Genomic DNA, 20,146 nt, shown 5'->3' on the forward strand with positions numbered 1-20,146 from the left:
CCGCTCCCCTTACCTGGAATGAAGTACTGCTCTTTGGCTGGGAATAAAAGCAAATGCACCAGGTTATAGGAGCAGCCGGGGCAGATCCATGCCCCGTGGAAGGCACCCCAGGAAGGCACCCCAGGAATGCAGCCCGGACATTGCATGAGAGGGCCTCTCCCCTGACCACCTTTATGTGTAGAAGGTCTTACCTCAGAGCACTCATGTCCGAAGGCCAACTAAAGCTCTCTTTTGCATAACACACTCAGGCACTGTGCTGACTCATGGGTAGGGCTAAGGCACGGGTGGCACTAGGCTCCTGGACCAAACACCCAGGTGCAGAAGCTGACCCAAACTGCCCACAGCCAGATGCCAAGTGGGCTGCATGTGCTGAGGCCGCTTCTCCACCTTAGTTCTAGAAGAGTCTCCTACGCACTGAGACGCTTCCTCAGCCCGGAGCAGAGGGATGGGAAGCTCTCCCTCCACAGGGTCACTGAGCCGACCACCCCAAGGGCCGCAGTAAAGTGAGGGGCAAGACAGACAAACCATGCCATCTAAGATGAATGCAGGGCCTACACCACCCCTAGCAGGTTCCAAAGTGCCTGAGGACATTTGGCTAAGAACAACAGGACAGGGCTGGAGAGATGGCTCAGCGATTAACAGCACTGACTGCTCTTCCAGAGGTCCTGAGTTCAATTCCCAGCAACCACATGGTGGCTCACAACCATCTGTAATGGGGTCTGATGCCCTCTTCTGGCGTGTCTGAAAAGAGCAGCAGTGTACTCATATATAAAACGATTAAGAGAACACCAGAACATATTCCTGGTCCCCAGCCCACTGGAGACACGCAGGTGGCCCTTACCGGAGCACCGGAACTTCTTGCTTTTGATCTGCCCGATACGCTTGTTGGCAAGGCGCCGGGGGCTGGCACAGCGGGCCCCAGTTGTCTCGATGGGGTTGGTACGTAAGAAGTCCGCCAGCCACTTGAGGTTACAGTCACAGATGAAAGGGTTCTGGGCCAGATGCCTGTCCAAAGGAACAAATGGGCTGTCAGAGACTGGGGGTGCTGAGCTACACCTGGACAGGGCTTTGTAACATCTGGGGCTAAGTCAGTGCTTGTGGCCTCAAGAAAGGCAGAGCTAGCCATGGGAATTATCAGTGTGCACCCATCTTTCTTTGTCTAGCCCTCCACAGAGGAAGGGCTCTTTAGTGGAAAACTGCACCTTTCCGAAGAGCCAAACTTACTCCCCTACTTCCTGTCCCTTCCACCAACTCCCTTCCTGTCCTTTGACTTGAAAAGTTCATGAGCATGCGTGAGGCAAGACCAGGCAGAGAGCCTGACAGACCAGCCTGCTCCTTCTTGATAAAGAAGGTAAGGGAACTGAACACCAAGCCAGACATGGCCTCTGGGCTTCCCCATGGCTTCGGTCTGGGTTTCTTTCCCTCCTACAGCCTCAGGCAGCCCATCCCTACAGCTGCCAAGCTGAAAAGCCATGGGATCAGGATAGGGAAGCTGGGTCTATCTGCACCCCAGGTCCACCCTGGTCTATCTGCATCCCAGACTCACCTGGAGCCACCATGCCCAGCCCAAGCCACATCTGTGCCCCTCCATGACAGGTTTCTAGCAGTCTTTCACCCCAGGAAAGATTAGCAAACAGGTAGTTACTGCAGAGGCTCATTCAGTTCCCTGCCAGCTGCCTGCATCAGGTGAGAAAGCGAAGGCTTGGGGAGCAGCTAACAGTGGTGCCCGCTACCCTTCATACCAGCAAGTCAGCCACCAGTTCCTATTTTTAAAAGATTCTATTTTTAATTATATGTATGTGTACGTCTGTGGGCAGGTGCAAGTGCCCGAGGAGGTCAGAGGTGGTGGTGATGGGTCGCCCAGTGTGGGGTGATGAAAATGGAACTCCTCTATGGGAACAGTAGTCACTCTTAAACACCGAGTCATCTCTCCATCAAGCCCAGACCCACCACTTCTGAATCATGCCATCAGCAGGCCTCCAGACCTACATCTGGGCACTGTCCCACTGAGTATGTCCTGCAGAGAGGGTTGTTAGAAGGAAGACAGCCAGGAAACAGTATCCCCGTCCCTGTTCCAGATGCCACCTTTGAGCCAGAACTTGTACACACAATATAGAACTAGCTATGGCAGGTTATGGGGTAGGGGAGGGGCTGCTTCTCCAGCTGAGAGCCATCATCCAAACCAGAATGTTTATTAGACCCAGCTAATGTTTATTAGCCCCCGTTAGGAACTGCAACGCTCTCAGAGCCCGGGATCTGTGCCCAGCTCAGTGTAGACTTTGGACACCTTTCTCCTCCATCACCTCCTCTGCCCAGTCTTTCAGCCCTGGCTTGGGGTGCTGAACAGGGCCCGCACTGACCCAGCTTTCTCTCTCCTTCCTGTCTGAGTCTTCTCAGCTTTCCTCTCTTCTTAGGTCCCTCCCCTGCCTCTGTATCCCACTCAGTGGGCAAGAGGATGTGACAATGACTGGCAAGGCAGACTGGACTGTTTGAAACATGGCAGGATTTGGGGGCTGCTAAGGGGAACTCCTAGCTTCCCCTCAACCCAGTCTGGGCCCTGGTAACCTGCCCATGCTGAACTGATGACCTGGGCAGACAATGCTTGCCAATCAATGTGACAGGTTGGGAGCGCAGCAGAATGTGAGGTTTTTGAGAATGAGTTGTTTGAGTACAAAACAACCTAGGAAACTTGAGTTGGATCTGTGTGTATGTGTGTGTGCTCTGCTGGAAAATGAATCCAGAGGTTTGTGGAAAGCTGGGTAAGAACTCTTATCACTGAGCATCATGCCATCCTCAAATCAGACGTTTTTTAACAATTTCAAGGGGGATGCAGCCGGAGAGGACAGAAGGACCTTCTCCAATATGAAAGACACACCTGGACATATGTGCCCCTGTGGCTACACACTGACTGCAGCAGACACTCTGACAGTGGAAACAGATCTGGGTCTCCTCACATATAAGGAATGACAGGGAGAAGCCCCTGGTGACAGACACTCAAATGGACAATATTCATCATTAAGGAAATGCTGGCTTTGAAGCCACAGTGAGCCCCCATCCCCCGACAGTGTGGTCACAATCGGACACAGTGTAGAGTGTTGATGAGATTGGGATGACTCTGGACATGGCATTAGACATGACGTGACACTGCGGTGGAGTGTGGCAGTGTCTTAACTCATTCTGCAACCCAGTGACCCCGGGAGAGAGGGGAGCACTGATGTACAATGGGCTGCAAGCCAGCAAGGGCAGCAGCAGTGTTCACTACAGCTGTACCTGGAAATGACCCGAAAGTGCTTCATCTGGGTGGGGCGGACGACACTCGGCTACTCTGATTCCCTTGAACATTATATATCAATAACAAAAGATCCTCCCCGTCTCTGTTTTCTTATGAGTCAGATCAAAGATGAAATACGCAAGATTCAAAAGCCCCAAAACATTACACTGCACAAAAGAAGTCAACTACCAAAAGTAGCCTGTTGCACGACTCTGCTTTATAGAATAGCCAGAAAAAGGCAGTCCCCAGATGGGAACACAGACTAGAGGCTGCCTGGGGCTGAGCTGGAAATGGATACTAGAAATCAGGGAGTCTGATGGAAACCTTCCAACACTGAATTGTGAACATCTTTGTGGATTTACTGAGTCACTGAGTTGCTCTCTCTTAGAATGGGTAAACTTTACGTATGTGAGTTACACCTCGACAAAGCTATATTGATTTGTTAGTTTGAATTGTGAGTCAACACCTTCATTGGTGTCACACTGAGCTTGAACTCTTGGTCTCCAGTGATCAGCCTCATGAACAGCTGGGACAATGGGCATTCAGTGTTTTGCTTGGCTTTATATGGGTGGGTCAGCAAAACTGCAGCAAACCCAGAACTGCAGCTCTGCAGCTCATAATAAGCCTTGGTGCTGTGGGTGAATCAAGCAACTCACAGGATGGTGAGCTTGCCTCTGCACTCAGCCAAGGCACTGGACCATTCTATAGCCATCGGAAGAGGAGCTGGGCAGTAGATTGCACATTTTTTTCTCCAGTTCCAAATTATAATTCTGTTGTTAATATGAGCAGGTATTTATGGAAGTCTAGCTTTGCTCTCCAGCCTTAGAGAAGTCTGTTCTATGGTTTCAGAAATCAGCCACTCTTAAATGATGAGACCTGCTAGTGTGCAACCTTGTGGGGAGTCTCAGAACATCCTCCACCTCAATTTCCTCTGAATAAAAATGCAGCCAATGGGCCCTGCTTCCACACGGCCACTGCTGGTAAGCAAGATAATGCACTTGAAGAACCTGAGTCCATCTATCCCATCCCCACCCCAAGGCTTCCTCATACCAGTTCAGGCCCCTGTACCTTTTCAGCTTTGCCAAGACCCTGCCAACTACTGAAAACAACCATCCTCTCCATCTCTCACCGTAGCCTCTAATTCCACATGCTTGGTGAGGTTCCCCATGGACAGCTTACTCCTCTCACTGCCTGTAAGTAAATTAATTAGCAGGAGTCAGGCTGCAGGTGCACGTGTGGGCTTAATGAGTTTGTCCTTGTGGCTGACATCGGCCGCTGCGCAGAGTCCCCAGGGAGTGGATGTCATACGTTTAACTCAACCTGTTCAGACTCACACAGATGCTGAGCAACACCATCAGGGACCGCTCTGACCATAGAGGCCATGGGAGGAGATCAACAGGACACATTATGCACAGGCTACCTGGCCCACATCAACACATGAAGACTGAGCCCAGTGAGCAGGAGGGAGTGGGCAGAGGACCTGAGTTTAAGCAACTAGCAGGTGAACAGCTCTGGGTGGGGAGGTACTCCAGCCATGGCCTAAGGACTCTTAATTAGTGACAGCCACCAGCAGCAGCAGCAGCAGCGAATGCACAAGACTGGGTTTCCAGAATCACCATTTCAGGACCCCACTCACCAATGGGCATTGAGGCTGTCTATAGTTAATGGTTCTTCTTCCAGACAAAAGCAACCAAAGGAAGGGAGGGTTTTTGTTTTTGTTTTTGTTTTTTGTTTTTGTTTTTCACAGGTTTAAGAAGGATAAAGTCCACACTGGTGGGGATGGTACAGTGGAAGAGAAAGAGAAAGTCGGGGTCACCAGGAAGTCAGGAAGCAAAGGCAGAAGAATGCATCCACATTCAGGGTGGGGCTTCCCACCTCAGTTTATCCTTTCTGGAAACACCTTTATAGACATAGCCCGCTGTGTGTTTCTATGGTGACTACAAATCCAGTCATGTGCCAATGAACTTAACCACCACAGAGGTCAATGGTTTTTCATTAAAAAAAAGACAGAGAGAGAAAGAAAGAAAGAAAAGGCAACCAGACATCTCATGCTTTAGAAAGCCTCTTGCCAAGAAGCAATCTATTGTCAGTCAATCAAACACAAAACCGACCAAGCTCCTAGATCCAATAACTCATTCTAGAAGGACACATAGAGACCGGGGGATTTGTGACATGGTGACACACTTGCGATGTGACAGAGCAAATGCTGGAGCGTCACCTATGAATGAATGACGGAGGATGAAGGCAATGGAGGACCCCCGACTACAGTTCCCCTGGGAAGTGTCCCCAGGCTGTGCTAAGGTCTTGGTCTCCACTGTTTGGGGAGGGGCGAAAACTTCAGGAGGCCATGCCAGCTGGGTGAGAGTCCCTGGCCATAGTCTCCCGGGGGGGGGGTATCTCTTTATTTTAGAACTGATTTATTTGGAGGGACACATGTGCCGTGGCTTGTCTGTGGAGGTCAAAGGACAACCAGCAGGAGTCAGCTCTCTTTCCACCATGTGGGTCACAGGGATTGAACTTAAGACACCAGTTTTGGTGGTAAGACATCAGTTTTGCCTGATGAGCCATTCCACTAGCTTCTTAGTCTCTGTCTCTGTCTCTGTCTCTGTCTCTGTCTCTGTCTCTCTCTCTCTCTCTCTCTTTCTCTCTCTGTCTGTCTCCTTCCCTCTCTCTCTTCCTCTCTCCCTCCCTCCCTCTCTCTTTCTCCTCTTCCTCTCCATCCCTTCCTCCCTCTTTCTCCATCCTGAAGTGAAGAATCTCCTTTGCCATGTGCTCCCATCTCACGGAAGTTCTGCCCAAGAACCCAGAGACCATGGACTGAACCGTCTGAAACAGCGAGCCAAAATAAGTCTTCTCTCCTCAGTTGCTTATGTGGGGCGTTTCCTGCCACATCAAGGAGGAAACAAACTGATTCATGTCTATAGATGAAGAATGGCTTTAGGAACACATCAGTCCTGTTGCATAGGCCACATCAAATCTTGATTCCAACAGAGAATGAAAATTTGTGTGACACACATGAGACAGGCAGAAGTTCAAACGCTGACTTAAGTGTTTGACGGGATCAAAGAACTGGTTATTAAGTTTTTAGACGCGCCAACAGGCTTGTAGGCTTTGCTCATTCTGTGGCGCTGAGAGTAGAACCCAGGCCCTATGCATGCAAGCCAAGCACTCTGACCTGAACTGTATCCCCAGTCCTTGTGGCTGCAGAGACCAGAGACAGAGGACAGACAATGGCTGGCCTTTGCTTCCAACCAGTTTGGGTTGGAAAAGGTGGGTGGAGAAAAGCCAGACCGGGCTGGAGTTAAAGCTAGTAATGAGCCACTTGGGGGCTTTACTCTACCGCTTCTGGTGTGCTTCCAAGTCTCCATGGCAAGGGAGCACGGCTCTCCACAGCGAGGGAGTACAGATCCCCATAGAGAGGGAGCACAACTCTCCACATCAAGGGAGCACCGCATTCCGTAGCAAGGGAGCAGAGCTCTCCACAGTGAAGGGGACTAGATTCAGTGCTCTCTGACTTCTCTGTTTCCCATCAGACTCAGCATTGCCGCTCTCCAGATGCACTATTACTTAATGAACTTCCAAGAAAAGAAACGTGTTGCTGATTAAATGATATGCCATCCCTGAGAACGCAGAGCTGTTAATGTGAAAACACTTGCTTAGAATCCAGAGACGCTGTTAACATTGCCATTAGTAAACTCCAGCTGGCATTTCGCCAACATCGCTGTACGCTTACATTGTAAACACCTGTAAGTCTCATAACAACTGTGTAAGATACCCTCGTTTTATGAAGAGATAAAAGGAAGGCCCAGAGGAGCGAATTCACTTGTCCTAGGGTCACCCAGCCAATGAGATTCTTCACTGATCCACAACCCAGGATCATTCAAGAGCCTGTAGATATCTTTCCTCAGTGGGAGGACACCTCACTGTACACAGTAGCCCAGGAGAGGTCACTACATCGACCCTAATGTTATAACCATACTAGGCCCACCTGCTCAGGGGAGAGAGAAATGGGAAGAGGGGGAGCTCACAGTGTCTGGATGGCCCGCAGGGAGGTGAAGGTGCCCTTGGCGAGACTCTGGATCTTGTTGTCATACAGGGAGAGCAGGGAGAGGTTTTGCAGGTCCTGGAAGGCATCGGGCCGGATGCAGTTGATCTTGTTGGCATTCAGAAGCCTGTAGGCAGAGCCAGGCTGGGAGGTAAGAGAGGGGCAAGGCCTGACCCTTCGCACGCCCTGCGCCATCCTGGTCCCGGACAGTGGTGCCCTCAGACCACTCCCACAGTGCCTTCTCAATCTCTGTCCACATGCTGGGTCTCCAAGTTGACTGCAGGATAGCATAGGGACAGAGAGGTTTCTCCTTCCCAGGATCCCACAGGGTCCCCATGCACACACAGGGGTGTTTCAATATAAGATTTGCCTAGGTCTAGATTCCTGGCCTGAATTCTCTTGACTCCAAGAGGCAGAGCTGACCTGGGGACCCCTGCAAGAGACAGCCCTGTCCCCAAGGAACTCAGGTCACATCTCATGAGCCTCTGGGTCCTGATGTCCAGGAAAGAGCTCTGAGCCTGCCTCCATCTCCACATCTGGTTGCATAGCCTTCCTGGGGCAGACTGTCATCATGTTCCTGTCTCGGGTGAGCCTTGTACCCCACGTATGTTGTGAACTGAAGTTTTCAGGAAAAGTCACACCCCATGTTAAAGATTCTACAAGACTGGTGGCCTGACCAGGACTTCATGATTGAAGAGAGTTGGAATATTGACGATCCAGAGACAATTCTCATGGACTGTTCCCACCTCAGTATCTGGCCTGACACCTGAGTACTATCAGGTCATACTTCTGGGCTACTTTAACAGACTCTTAGCTTCTACCAACCCTAAAGCTAAGAATATCATCCATCTAAGAATAGCATCTGAAACCTATGGCAGAGAACAGAGAGATGGGAGGTTGTGTCTCTGGGAAGCCAGAGGGAATTTGGGCCCAAAGATACCCTAGAATCGTTCCTTACAGCAGCTGGAGTGTGTACAGGCCTCCAAATACACCCCGGGGCAGGTCTGTAATCTTGTTACCATAGAGGACCCTGGAGAAAAGGCAACAGAAAGGGAGGTCAGAGCCCACCTGGGTTCTGCAGACCCACAGGCAGCCTCTCCACCAATAGGTTACTATAGCATCTTGCCAGCAGGTGGCAGTAATGAGTCTTCAAGCCGCCCATCTCCAGGAGGCAGGAACGTACGCTCCCCATAGGCTAGATTTCTGAGGCTGGGGTGTAATTTTGTTCCTGTGTTCACCCCCCTCTGCCCTCCCCAACCCCAGTGAACCCCACAGACGTCTGCAGAGGTGCCCTTCCGAAGGAAGCTGATGAGAAAGAAATTCAGCCTCAGATCCAAAGGAGAAATAGTCTCTGAGCAGGAAGGATGAACATATTTTCAGAGAGACATGGGGGGAAAAATAGAACAGCAGACAGCACGTGTGATAGGTGGTGGGATTGCAAGTGGTGTATTTTTACACTTTGATATTTGCAAAGTTTCCCACACTGAGCATGAATGAATCCTATGTATAATGAGAGGGCGGGGGAAGGGAAGGAGCCAGTATAAAAAAAATCATGCGGAGCGAGGAGCGTGCATTTCACTCCTAGTGTAATCAGTCGGAGTGAAAAGCCTGCATGTTGTCTCCTCAGATATGGCTTGGAGATCCTTTCCAGAGGCGGGCATGGCAGGGGTAGAGGTCCTGTGGTAAAGGACCACGTGGGACTGCAGCTAGATGGTCGCCTACACGAAGACAGCCAGACTCAAGACTTGGTCAGATGCCTGTCCCTGAGCTGTGCCGGGAGCTGCCGGATAGAGATGGAGAAGAAGGAGAAACTGGGCAGGAATATGAGGCCAGGGCTGGCTATGGTGGAAATAGACAACATGAGGCTGTGTGTTTGATCACAGCATGCAGTTTCCTAGAGTGTAAGAAGCTGGCCTTGACCCCAAGAGTGACAGGGCTCTGTTGAAATGGACCTTTGGTCTCTTTTAAACTAGTATGATAATTATATTCATATCTCACAGGAGAAAAAAAAAACCAACAGGTCACCCAAGGTCTGATTATCTCGGCCGTGCCAGTGCGTATTCAGGCTGTCCTGCACAGCTATGGGGTCTGCGCACTACACAACTTCATGTGCAGCACAACTTCATGTGCACCGTTCACAGCTGGCAGTATGGTCTTGGACTCTACTCTAAAATAAGGCACGCATAGAAGCAGGGAGCTGACAGCCTCCTGTCTTGCCTCGCAGTGAGATGTCCATTCCATCCTGCTTGCTGGGCTGCTAGGCTACGCAATCGTGTGTCTGTGCTGCCCAGTGCCTGAGAGCATTACAGGGCTCTGAACCATCGGGAACTTGGCCCACTACAGAGCCCACCAGACCTGGGTGCTCTACTCACAGGGAATTCAAGGAGCGCAGGCCTTGGAAGGCGTCAGGTGCGATCTCTGCAATCTGGTTGTTGCTCAGGTCTCTGCAAGGGGAGCAAGGAGAAGGTGGCTGCCCCAAGGCTGCAGGCCTGATCTTTCGCTACCTCCCAGCCACATAGGGGATGGGGGGGGGTCTTTAAAAATAAAAAGGCCAGCTGCCCACTCAAGCCAACACCCACAGGCTACTCTTTCTCTGTCCCTCCTGCTCAGGAAGGGACATTCTGCCGGGGGTGGAGGGGTGGGGGAGGGGGGAGGCTAAGGCCTTTTCACTGCCCCGTTGGATTTCCACTGTCATGATAAAGTGAGAAGCAGTTTCAAACAGGGGCCAGGCTTGAACTTGGTTCCCATCCGGGCCTCCCAGTCACTCTGCCACCCTAGATCCCAGACAACAGTCCCGGATGCAGGAAGGCCAGGCCGGTCTGAGTCAAGGTCTGAGCCTAGACTCTTTCTTCCTCCTGACCGCGGGAGACTGCCAGGGAAGCCTGGCACTCACATCCTGCGCAGCTTTCTGTAGGGAGAGAAGGCTCCTGGTGGGATGGATTTGATACCATTCAGCTCCAGGCGGCTGCAGGGAGAGGAAGACTGTGAGAAGGCTGAGGGTCACTCTTAGTAACAAACTACTGGTCCCTGAAACCCCTTCCCCTGTGGGGCCCGTGTGTGTCAGGGAGATGGGCACATGCTGTGATCTGAGCCCCACACTGTCAGCCTCATCCGACTGTGCTGCCGGTTTCTCAGTGCCAGGGAAGCTTCCCAGCCTCGTACAGGGAGCTCGGAGTGGTACCACCCCAACTCTTCATTGGTGGACAGCAGAAGCTGTGTCCCGGGGGCCTGCTTAGCCCTGCACTCACATCTCCGTCATGGTCTCAGGAAGGTTAGCGGGGATGGCAGTGAGGCCTTTGCCGCGGCAGTCCACGATGCCACTGCTACAGCTACACATGGCTGGGCAGGAACCGGAAGAGAGGGTGCAGGCAGGTGCTCGCGCAGCCTCCCCCTGGCCTGCCAAGACAGGAGGTGTAATGTCAGAGAGCCTCGCGTTGCTACTCCCCCTCCAGGTCTGCTGCTGGGAGGGGGCTTACTCACAGGAGCTCCCCAGGGGTGCAAGGACAAGAGAACACACTTAGGGTCCCTGGAACTAGATGAACAGAGCTGACGGTTCTCGAAGCTGATTCCTACCTAGGCTAGAAAATTCTATTCTTGAATTCTGAAGCTCCAAATCACCCAGCCTTTCGGATCCAGGATCCTCTTATCCCTGGGACCTGTGTTTGGTATGGGCATCAGCTCTGTGCTCATACCAAAAGTCTCTCATGAAGCCTCCCTCCTGCACCACCCCTGGAGGAGCATTCTATCATCGCCCGAGCCTGCGACACACACCCATTGAAGAAATTGACATGGCTCAATGACTAAGTGTCAAAACCGGGGCTATGACCACACAGAGCTCTCATGCTTTTAAACACAGGTATAGTAAGTTACACGAAGTTCACCATTTTAAATGCTCAGCTGATTGATGCACTACTCAGCCACACTTCTAGCCCCAGGAAGGTTCTCCCATCCCCTTCCTGAAGGACTTTGCTGTTCTGAGATGCAGCACCTAAGATCCCTGACTCTTGTTTGTGAAGTTCACTTTCCTGGCATCACTGGGAGGGTCTTACAAGCTCTTATAAACTTCACCTTGCTGTGAATTACTTTGCCCTACTAATGGCTGAATAGCATTCCACTCCCCATAGGGGCCAAGTTCTGACATCCCCACGATGGAAGCCAAGGGGAGAGTGAGGCAGAGGGTGAGGGGGTGGCACTCGGAAGGGGAAAGAGGAGGGAGGGGAACTGGAGTGACTGGTATAAGGCACAGGAGAAGGCATGGGGTGGAGGCAAGAGGGAACAGAGACTGGGACAGAAGGGGACAGAGAGTGGAGGAACAGAGGGCATGGGGGTAAACTTGGGGAAGAAGAAAACAGAGATGGGTGAGAATAGGAGGGGAAACATGGGGAGGGGAGGGGAAGATGACGCAGACCAGAGGAGGTCGGCAGAGAGAGGAGGTAACAGGCAGCAGTGAGCGGTTGCAGGTGCTCATGGTAAACAAGCAGAGAAGCAGAAGGAAGAAGCAGCCAGGATGAGCCAGCAAGAGTAGGCCCTAGGACACAGGCACCCACCTGAGCAGCTGAACTCGCTCTTTTGCACCTCTGCCACATTGAGGCCCCGAAGGCTGGCGGGCCCGGAGCACTGGGTGAAGAGCCCGATGGTGGGTCTCTGTCTCAGCCACTGCGAGAGCCAGGCCAGGTGACAGTCACAGAACAGGTGGTTGGAGTGCAGTCGGCTGCAGAAGGACAGCAGCTCACAGCAAGCTAGCACTGAGGATCCATCAGCTGCCACCTCCCTTCCCCAGGCAGGAGCCTCCGTGTTTGACTCAGTCCCAACCCAGGGCTGCCCCTTCTCGGCTCCTTCTCTCCCAGCCTGCTCTAAGGCCTGGCTGGCGTCATCTCTTAGAGTTCACACGGTCCTTTGCCCAGATCACCCACCTCAACCTCAAGGACAGAACCAAGTCGTTTGTTGTCCAAAGAAAAACCAAGCACAGGGGACTCTGGATGACTTTAAATTTCATATCCCTGCCTACCCTGGCTGCCCCCTGGGCTGTGGAGGGCAGCCCCACCCACCCTACACCCACACCTACACCCTCTTCCCACTGCCCAGGTGACTCACAAGGTCCGAAGCTTGGGCATATGGTTGAAACTGGACACGGGAATGGTGGTGATGTTGTTGTTGTTCAGGGTCCTGAAAGGGACAGACGGACATTTAACACCTGCCCAGCAGGGCTTTTTACAGGAGACTTGCCAGCTCATATAAAGTCTCTCATGCCAGCTGTAACATTTTACCTAGATGGGGACCAGCCCTGCTCTGGGTATGGAGGTGGAGGGACAGCCCAGAGCTGAGCAGGTGATGGCCACACCGGAGGCTCGAAGTCTGGGAGGGGGTGGGGGGCTGGAGCTGAGAAGAGCCATTGGAGAAAGGCCAGCTTACACACACCCAGGTGAAGAGCCACTTCTTAGCCTCCATGGCGGGGGAAACCACCCAAACTTCCTGTGTGAGAGGCCTTTGAGCAGCTGAGGTGTGACCCCGAACTTGACCTCCTGCATCAGCTCCCCACCCACAGCCTGCCCTAGGTTTTACTCACAGAACCTCGAGCCCTCGGAGGGCACGGAAGGCCCCTTCTTCGATGCAGCTGATCTGGTTCTTGTCCAGCTGTCTGTAAAACAGAGGGAAGCTGTAAGGAGGGCAAGCATTGCCCAGAGCAGGGGCTGAACATTTTGACAGAGCATTCCATTATTTTCAAAGAGAGAGTAATAGTATCAGTCCAAAGGAACTATTAATAAAAGCCGATTTCCTCTTATTTGCCATTCAAACAATAAATCGAAATAAAAGTCCTATTACATTCCTCTACCCAGCCCTGTATCTCCCTTGGGAAGCAGCCATCCCTCCCTCGCATTTTGGAGACCACCTAGAGTGTGTTGGCAGCTGACAAATGAGAGTCGCCCAGGAGGAGTGGCAGCAGGGGCTGGCAGACAGAGTTCCGCTGAATGCCAAGTGAGATCAGCTAACCCTGGCTACCTGGAGTGCTGCCGTCAGAGCCAATGGAAGCTGTGATCTGCGTTCAGTGGGAAAGAATGTGCTGATCGATTACCAATGTCTGCCACAGGCATGGGAGGGGTGTGTGTGACAAGCATGCCAGGCATTTGCCATTTCTGTTTGTAGCCAGACCTCAGGAGGTGGTAAGCCTGGACCAGAATAAATTTGAATACTAATAAACTATCGCATTTAAACAGAGTGTACGCATTTCCTCATCTCATTTCAACCTCAGAATAAGCTTGTGGGGGGCACATTGTCTTCTCAAACAATACATGAAGGCTCAGTAGTGTTCACTGACTTGCAGCAGCTTGTGCAGTGTTACTAGAGGAGACTAAAACTGGCTGCTAACCCAAAAAGCCAGAGAATACTGGAGAACTAGCGGCTGGGAACATGGCCTGGCACCCCATGGTTCATATTCCATGTCCCCAGCCCCCAGAGTGTACCCTCTGAGCAATACTAGGCTCTCACCCAGAGTCACCATCAAGGTATGGTTCTGCCTGTTCCCTCTAATGTGGCTCAGATAGGGGTGTGCCAGGGTGACCAACCCAAGCCCCTACTCACAGATTTTTGAGGTCTGTGGCTCCCCGGAAAGCCTTCCTGGGCACAGCCTGGAGAGAATTCTCACTCAGGTCCCTGGGGGACAAACAGAGAAAGAGTGGGTACCAGTCAGGGGAGTCACGGTAAGAAGAGAGGTCACTGGCCTCATCAGTGACCCCACTCCAGAGTCTGAATGGGCTCTAGTTGCTTTGTCAACTGTGGCTGAAGGAATAAATGGTAGTTAGGAGTTTTTCTGTCCTGACAGACACTGAGATGCTGTCCCCAGTCACCTCCCCTCTGGGCAGAGGATGGTTAGAGAGAAGCTCCTGGTAGCTGTGATCAGTACTGGCAGGACCCCACGGCTGGCTGAACTCCAACTGCATAGGATGGAGCTGAACAGAGGTGCATAGGAGGGAGTGCTCCATGGCCTTCGGTGGCCCTGGCTTCCCCTCTGTTTTGCTGGTAAGCAAGCTGTGACTACTGGAGAAGACAGAACCAAGTGGCTCGCCCAGTCTTGAACTAGACTGGCTCTGATTCCAAGTCTACTCTGGAAAATCACAGATGGCAGGGCAAAAGAAAGCCTGGGCCCCTTGGACACCATGCCACAAACCAAGGCTCTAGACCCACTTCCTGCAAACTGTGCAGTCCCAGCTAGCTCCTTACTGACCCCAGCAATTGTAGGAGAAGCCCAGGTTAGACCCCCAACGACTTCAGAACCCAGACCAACTCTCCCTTTTGTCTTGTCTTGTCTTGTTTGTTTGTTTGTTTGTTTTTGAGGCAACTAATGATATGACCATCACTGGGCAATTGAAGGGTGCTCAAGGGTATGCCAGCAGGTAGTGACAGGAGGAACAGGACATGCCAACATTAGGTGTTCCTGAATCTACATAGCGTTAAACCCTTGGCTACACTGTTACCCCTCTTCTCATGTGTGAAATGCAAAGGCTGGACCAAATGCTCTGTAAGCATCCCATGAGTGGGATCTGCCACATCTGAGGGCTCAGAGACAGGCTGTGGCCTGAATTTTGGATAACCACACCCATTCCTGTGTTGGAGCCTAGTTACAAAAAATGATAGTGCTGGGAGGTGGGACCTGCAGAAGGGGGTACACCAGGGACAAGCTCTCAGGAAAAGGATTGGAATCTAATAAAAAGAAGCCTCAGAGGGCTGGTGTGAAGACCAAGCACCTGTGGGTACTTGACCACTGGCACCTGATAAAGGGACTCATGGTGGATGGAGAGAACTGACCCCAGCAAGTTGTCTTCCATGTTGTGTGCCATGGCACAGGTACCTCTCCTCCAACACACACACACAGACATACACAGACCTCCCACACACATACACACAGACACACACATAGATACGCACAGACCCTCCACACACAGAGACACACAGACATACACACACAGACACATACAAATACACACACAGATACATACACACACACAAATACACACACAAACACACAGATACACACACAAACAGACCTCCCCAGACATACACACAGAGAGACACACATACAGATACATAGAGACACACAGATACACACACACACACACACACAGATGCACACACAGAGAAAGACACACACACACAGACATATACACAGTAAGTAAATTAATGCAATGAAAAACTTGTTAAAACAAAGATGCCTCACACAGTTGCCAGCCCCACTGCTGTAAGAGGACCCTCTGGTGTCTGATTCCCATGAGTCAGAAAGCAGGCCCTCCTCACACACCAAATTTTGAGTCTTGACACTGAGAACCATGAGAAATAAATGTCTGTTGTTAATAAGCCATCCAGCCTGCGGTATTTCGTGACAGTAGAATGAATAGATTCAGACATGTGTTCAGCGAGGGGCTTGGCTCCTTGAGGCCCTTGAGATGCCTGAACAGAGGACCAATGGTAACAGGGCATTTAGGAGGAGGTAAGAAGTCAAGCCGCTAGCCACCGTTGACCCACTGGATGGCAGGGAGGTAAGAAAGCCCCTTGTTCAGAAAAAATAAAGGCAGAAGGTGGTGCCCTAGAGAATGTGGGGTGCACAGGGAGGTAGTGCCCTAGAGAATGTGGGGGTGCACAGGGAGGAAGCATCTCCATGCAGCCTCTCAGCACAGCACAGCAGATCGCTCACCCCCAGGCAAAGCCTGATAGAGAATCCCAGTCCGTTCCCCGGGTGCACTATCCACTTAATCCTCTCAGCCCAGCAAGAAAGGTTTGTTATGTGTATTGATTAGCCAATCAATCCAGCTCAAGCCCAGACTTTACAGTAGCTTGAAGGGATTTACAGATCAGCAAGAGAGCAGGCAGGAGGGCTCAGAAGAGAAGAAAACTCAAGGGCAGGTGCTCTGAGTGTGCCACGTGACTCACAGGCATACCAGCCAGGGCAGAGTAGGGGCTCAGTGCTTCCTGAGAGCCAAGGGAGGGGGATCCGCAGCGCACATGATCTATATGTAGTCTAAATGGATCCGAATGTCAGGAGTCCAGCTGTTTGGGCACTCAGCTGAGACAAGAATTCTCCGGGGAGTCTTTATTTAAAAAAAGAAAAAGAAAAAAGAAAAAAAAAAACCTCGCCCGGCAGCACAGCCTCAGCAGTAACACTGGATCCTTATAATAAATGGGTTTTAAATGCTTCTTATCACAGCACTGGGTCAACGTGTGTCTCAGGAAATCAATTCTGCAAGCACTCATACCAGGAACTCATCGAGAAACGAGGAGAAGGAGCAACTGGAGGCCTGGCCCAGCGCGGAACAACTGGGTCAAGGCAGAGCCTGCTAAGACTGGCTACCGAGGTTGAAGACCCAAGCTTTGTGGACACTGCCCTCCGACTGAAGCTCCCAGAGTGCAGAGCAGAGAGAGTGGGACCCTGAGAGCTTTGGGAGAGATGGGAAGGCAACCGCACTTGGGAAACCCAGACTAGTCCTGGCCAGTCAGTCCACAGCAAGAAGCATCTCTCCTGTTTAAATGACCAAACGGAACAGTCTGCGAAACTCAGAAGAGGCAGCATGGAGACCAGGCTCAAAAATAAATGAAGGTGGGGCTGGCGAGATGGCTCAGCGGGTAAGAACACTGACTGCTCTTCCAAAGGTCCTGAGTTCGGATCCCAGCAACCACATGGCGGCTCACAACCACCCGTAATGAGATCTGACGCCTTCTTCTGGTGCGTCTGAAGACAGCTACAGTGAATTACGCAGGAGCCAGCGTGGCTGCGTGGCTGGGCAGAGCCGGTAGAGGTCCTGCGTTCAATTCCCAACAGCTACACACATGATAGCTCGCGGCCATCTGTACAGCTACAGTGTACTCATACACATAAAATAAATAAAAATAAATCTAAAAAATTGTTTAAAATAAATAAATAAATAAAATGAAGATTGCTTTGCTGACACCAAAGGAAGTGGTGGGAATATTTCAGGGCTCAACTGCTTCTGCCGCGCACCAGCCGAGAGCCCAGAGAACCCAAGAAGGCTTTGTGGGATAGACGTTGTCTGTCATGCAGGGCCAGGTGAGATCCCGAGAGTGCACAGTTTAACATTTAAGCCTCATTTCCATTTATCAGTATTCAGGAAACGGGGCTTTTGTCCCTCCTTTCCCCACACGGCTTCACAGTTGTTCCCAGAGAGGCCACTAGGGGGCGCCAGAAGACTTCCCTGTATTTGCTATACAGCTGCTGCCGTCTAAGCCAGGACGGCTCACTTTTTGCTACATTTGAGTTGCCCTGTGACACTTCTCTGGTCTTTGTCACCCCTCACATCGATCCCCCGACTAAAGCTGCTCATCTCTGCTCACACGTGGCCTGTGTGGAAATCCCCTCAGCACAGCCTGGGCCTTTCCCAGTCCTCAGCCCTCTGTCCTCCGCAAACTCAGGGCACCCAACCCTCCACCATGATGCTGTCACAGGACCCTCAAAATGAGAACAGTCAGACATGTACCTGAAGGATAAGGGGACTCGGGGGAGAAGAGTGCATGGTCTGGAAATTCCAACCAGAAGAGGCCACATGTGCACCCAGAGAGAGAAGAGAACACATGAGCAGGACCCTCATCACTGGCTGGGAGGAGAACAGAGCCTGGCAGAAGGAAGAGGTTTCTGATAAGGGGGTTGAAAGGGGCAGCAAATGCTGGGAAGCCAAGATATAGTGGAAAGCACCCACAGTGGATGCCCCTGGTGAAGCGTTCAGCAAGTGCTGGCTGGGCCACCAGAATTATGAGGCATTAGGCATCCAGGCACCTAATAAAATCCCTTCAGCTTTCTTATCTCTGTCTACAGACATTTTCCCTAGTTCCCAACTGTTCCCTCTCCTACAGATTCCAGTGTATGCATGCACACTCGTGCCCACATGTACATACACACACACACACACACACACACACACACACATTTTCCTTTTCAGCACCAATTCAAAATAGCAAATACAAGTGTACTGGGTTGGTGTGTGGATATTTAATTACCACCCATCTCTCCACAATCCTCCTACGGCAGACATCGCTCTTGCTCCCAGAGGCTAGTGCACTGCAAAGACTCTGTAACCCTAACTGAACTGAACCAATGAGAATACTTAATGACCCTCCCACGTCCTGGCCAGAGCAAGGGATCGATGCAGCACAGGATGCAGCTCCAGGGACAGCAGACATGGGGCAGGTAGGAGTCTCTGCATTCCTGGAGCCTGTTCTGTCATGCAGATGCCTCCTAAAAGGCAAAGCAGCCCAGAACGAGAAGCTGGTCTTGTGGATGATGTCATCTTGACTCTGTGTTTCCCTTCCCATTTCCAGATGGAACTCTGTGCATCTGGATCAGGGCAGCCACTGAGGAAGGTAAAAGTCTATCCTGGGAACCCTGAGAGAAGGAAATCTGTTCTAAGAAGTATGGTATGGGTTCTATAGGCAGAGATTCCCCCAGGTTATCCTGTATCCCACCCCCAAGGACTGAGGACTCTGAGGAGGCAGCTTCGCACCCCCATTCATACCCCACTGGGTATGAGCACCCTTCTGCCTGTCCCTGACTTAGGCACTGTCCCCAAGTGCCTGTTATAACCATAGTTCACACTCTGACAAGCAGGGGAGCCAAGGTCGGGACCCCATGTTCTTACTGCTAATCCCCATTAGTTCTAACCTCTAACTGGTCTCAGCAGGCACACTGCCTCTGAGGGGATTAGTGGGGCCCAGTTGGGGCAAGGCGTTGGGCACCAGCCAAAGCCACACTGGGCTCTGGGCTCTGGGCTCTGACATGCATCTGCTGCCCCACTGCAAAGCTTTTTATTTTGTGGCTCTTCAAGCCGCAGGGGGGTTCAGCACAGCACAGTGTTCCAGTGCATCTTATCCATGGCTTTCTGGTCATCAGACTGTAGACCTGGGCCTGGAGGACCGCCAGCCAGCCATGCACGCACTTGGCTCCTCGTGCGTGTATTTGATCCTAGGCGTGCATAGGGGCTTGATTAGCCTCTTCTTCAGAAAGCACAAGCGGCTGTTATGGTCAGAGCAGAGGCATGGGAGCATTCAGACAGCACTGCTATTAGGTCATGGTCTTTGGGGCTCTGTGAGAAGAAACTGGAGCCTGGGATTTGGGAATCACCAGGGGCTCCAAGTGGCTTCCTACTAGTTTGGGCTGGACTCCAGTCAAGACCCACAGGAGGGTCCCAGTGTCTATGGGTGTGGCAGTGTCTCATCCTGCCACAGGTGGCTACTCTCCTGCATACAACATCATCTCACACTGTTACATGGAAGGGATCAACCACCAGGAACCCAGAGCAGTGGCTACACAGGCCACCCCCTGGTACCTGCGCCAGGACCTTTATATTACTGGACAGGTAGGTTTTTGCCTTTAGCAAGGTCTATAGCAAACCGGAGCATATTAAAGTTGGAGGGCTACTTCTGGCAGAGAAGTAGAAATGCTTTGATGTCCCCACCTAGTGCTGAAGCAAACTGCAGCGACTGTGCCCAGACATCACTTCAAAGCAGCAGGGTTCCAACACCTCTGCTTTGGTGAGGGAGAAAGAAAAACAGCTCCTGACTTCTCTCCTGAGGCACAGGCTGCACGCAGGAATAGGAGGGATCCACAGAGGTGGGGGTGACTAGCTACTTCAACTCACTCTGCAGGCCTTTTCTGCAATGCAGCTGGGGTTGGGGGCAGGGGAGACATAGCCCAGCTCTGTTTAGCACAAGCCCACCTTTGGGTGTCTGGAAGTGCAGGCTACACACTCACTACTCACCAAGGAACTTGTTCTTACAGTGGGAGGGAGCCCCAGCCTATAGAACTGTGCATGTAGTCATGGGGTCCTTGTTCT

General features: G+C 51.7%; 1 protein-coding gene across 1 annotated transcript in view; it reads right to left on the reverse strand.

Moving 5' to 3' along the window:
• Slit1 (slit guidance ligand 1) overlaps nt 1–20,146 on the reverse strand; it is a 149,325-nt gene that overhangs the window by 38,380 nt on the left and 90,799 nt on the right. Inside the window, exons 5-15 of the mRNA XM_031390317.1 lie at nt 13,896–13,967; nt 12,883–12,954; nt 12,411–12,482; nt 11,864–12,027; nt 10,565–10,712; nt 10,210–10,281; nt 9,689–9,760; nt 8,275–8,346; nt 7,300–7,443; nt 842–1,005; nt 14–37 (exon numbers count right to left, since the gene is read on the reverse strand). Coding sequence (XP_031246177.1) covers nt 14–37; nt 842–1,005; nt 7,300–7,443; nt 8,275–8,346; nt 9,689–9,760; nt 10,210–10,281; nt 10,565–10,712; nt 11,864–12,027; nt 12,411–12,482; nt 12,883–12,954; nt 13,896–13,967 — 1,076 coding nt within the window. The remainder of the gene's footprint in view (nt 1–13; nt 38–841; nt 1,006–7,299; nt 7,444–8,274; nt 8,347–9,688; nt 9,761–10,209; nt 10,282–10,564; nt 10,713–11,863; nt 12,028–12,410; nt 12,483–12,882; nt 12,955–13,895; nt 13,968–20,146) is intronic.

The sequence above is a fragment of the Mastomys coucha genome, unplaced genomic scaffold (genome assembly GCF_008632895.1).
Source record: "Mastomys coucha isolate ucsf_1 unplaced genomic scaffold, UCSF_Mcou_1 pScaffold21, whole genome shotgun sequence".
NCBI classification, from domain to species: domain Eukaryota; kingdom Metazoa; phylum Chordata; class Mammalia; order Rodentia; family Muridae; genus Mastomys; species Mastomys coucha.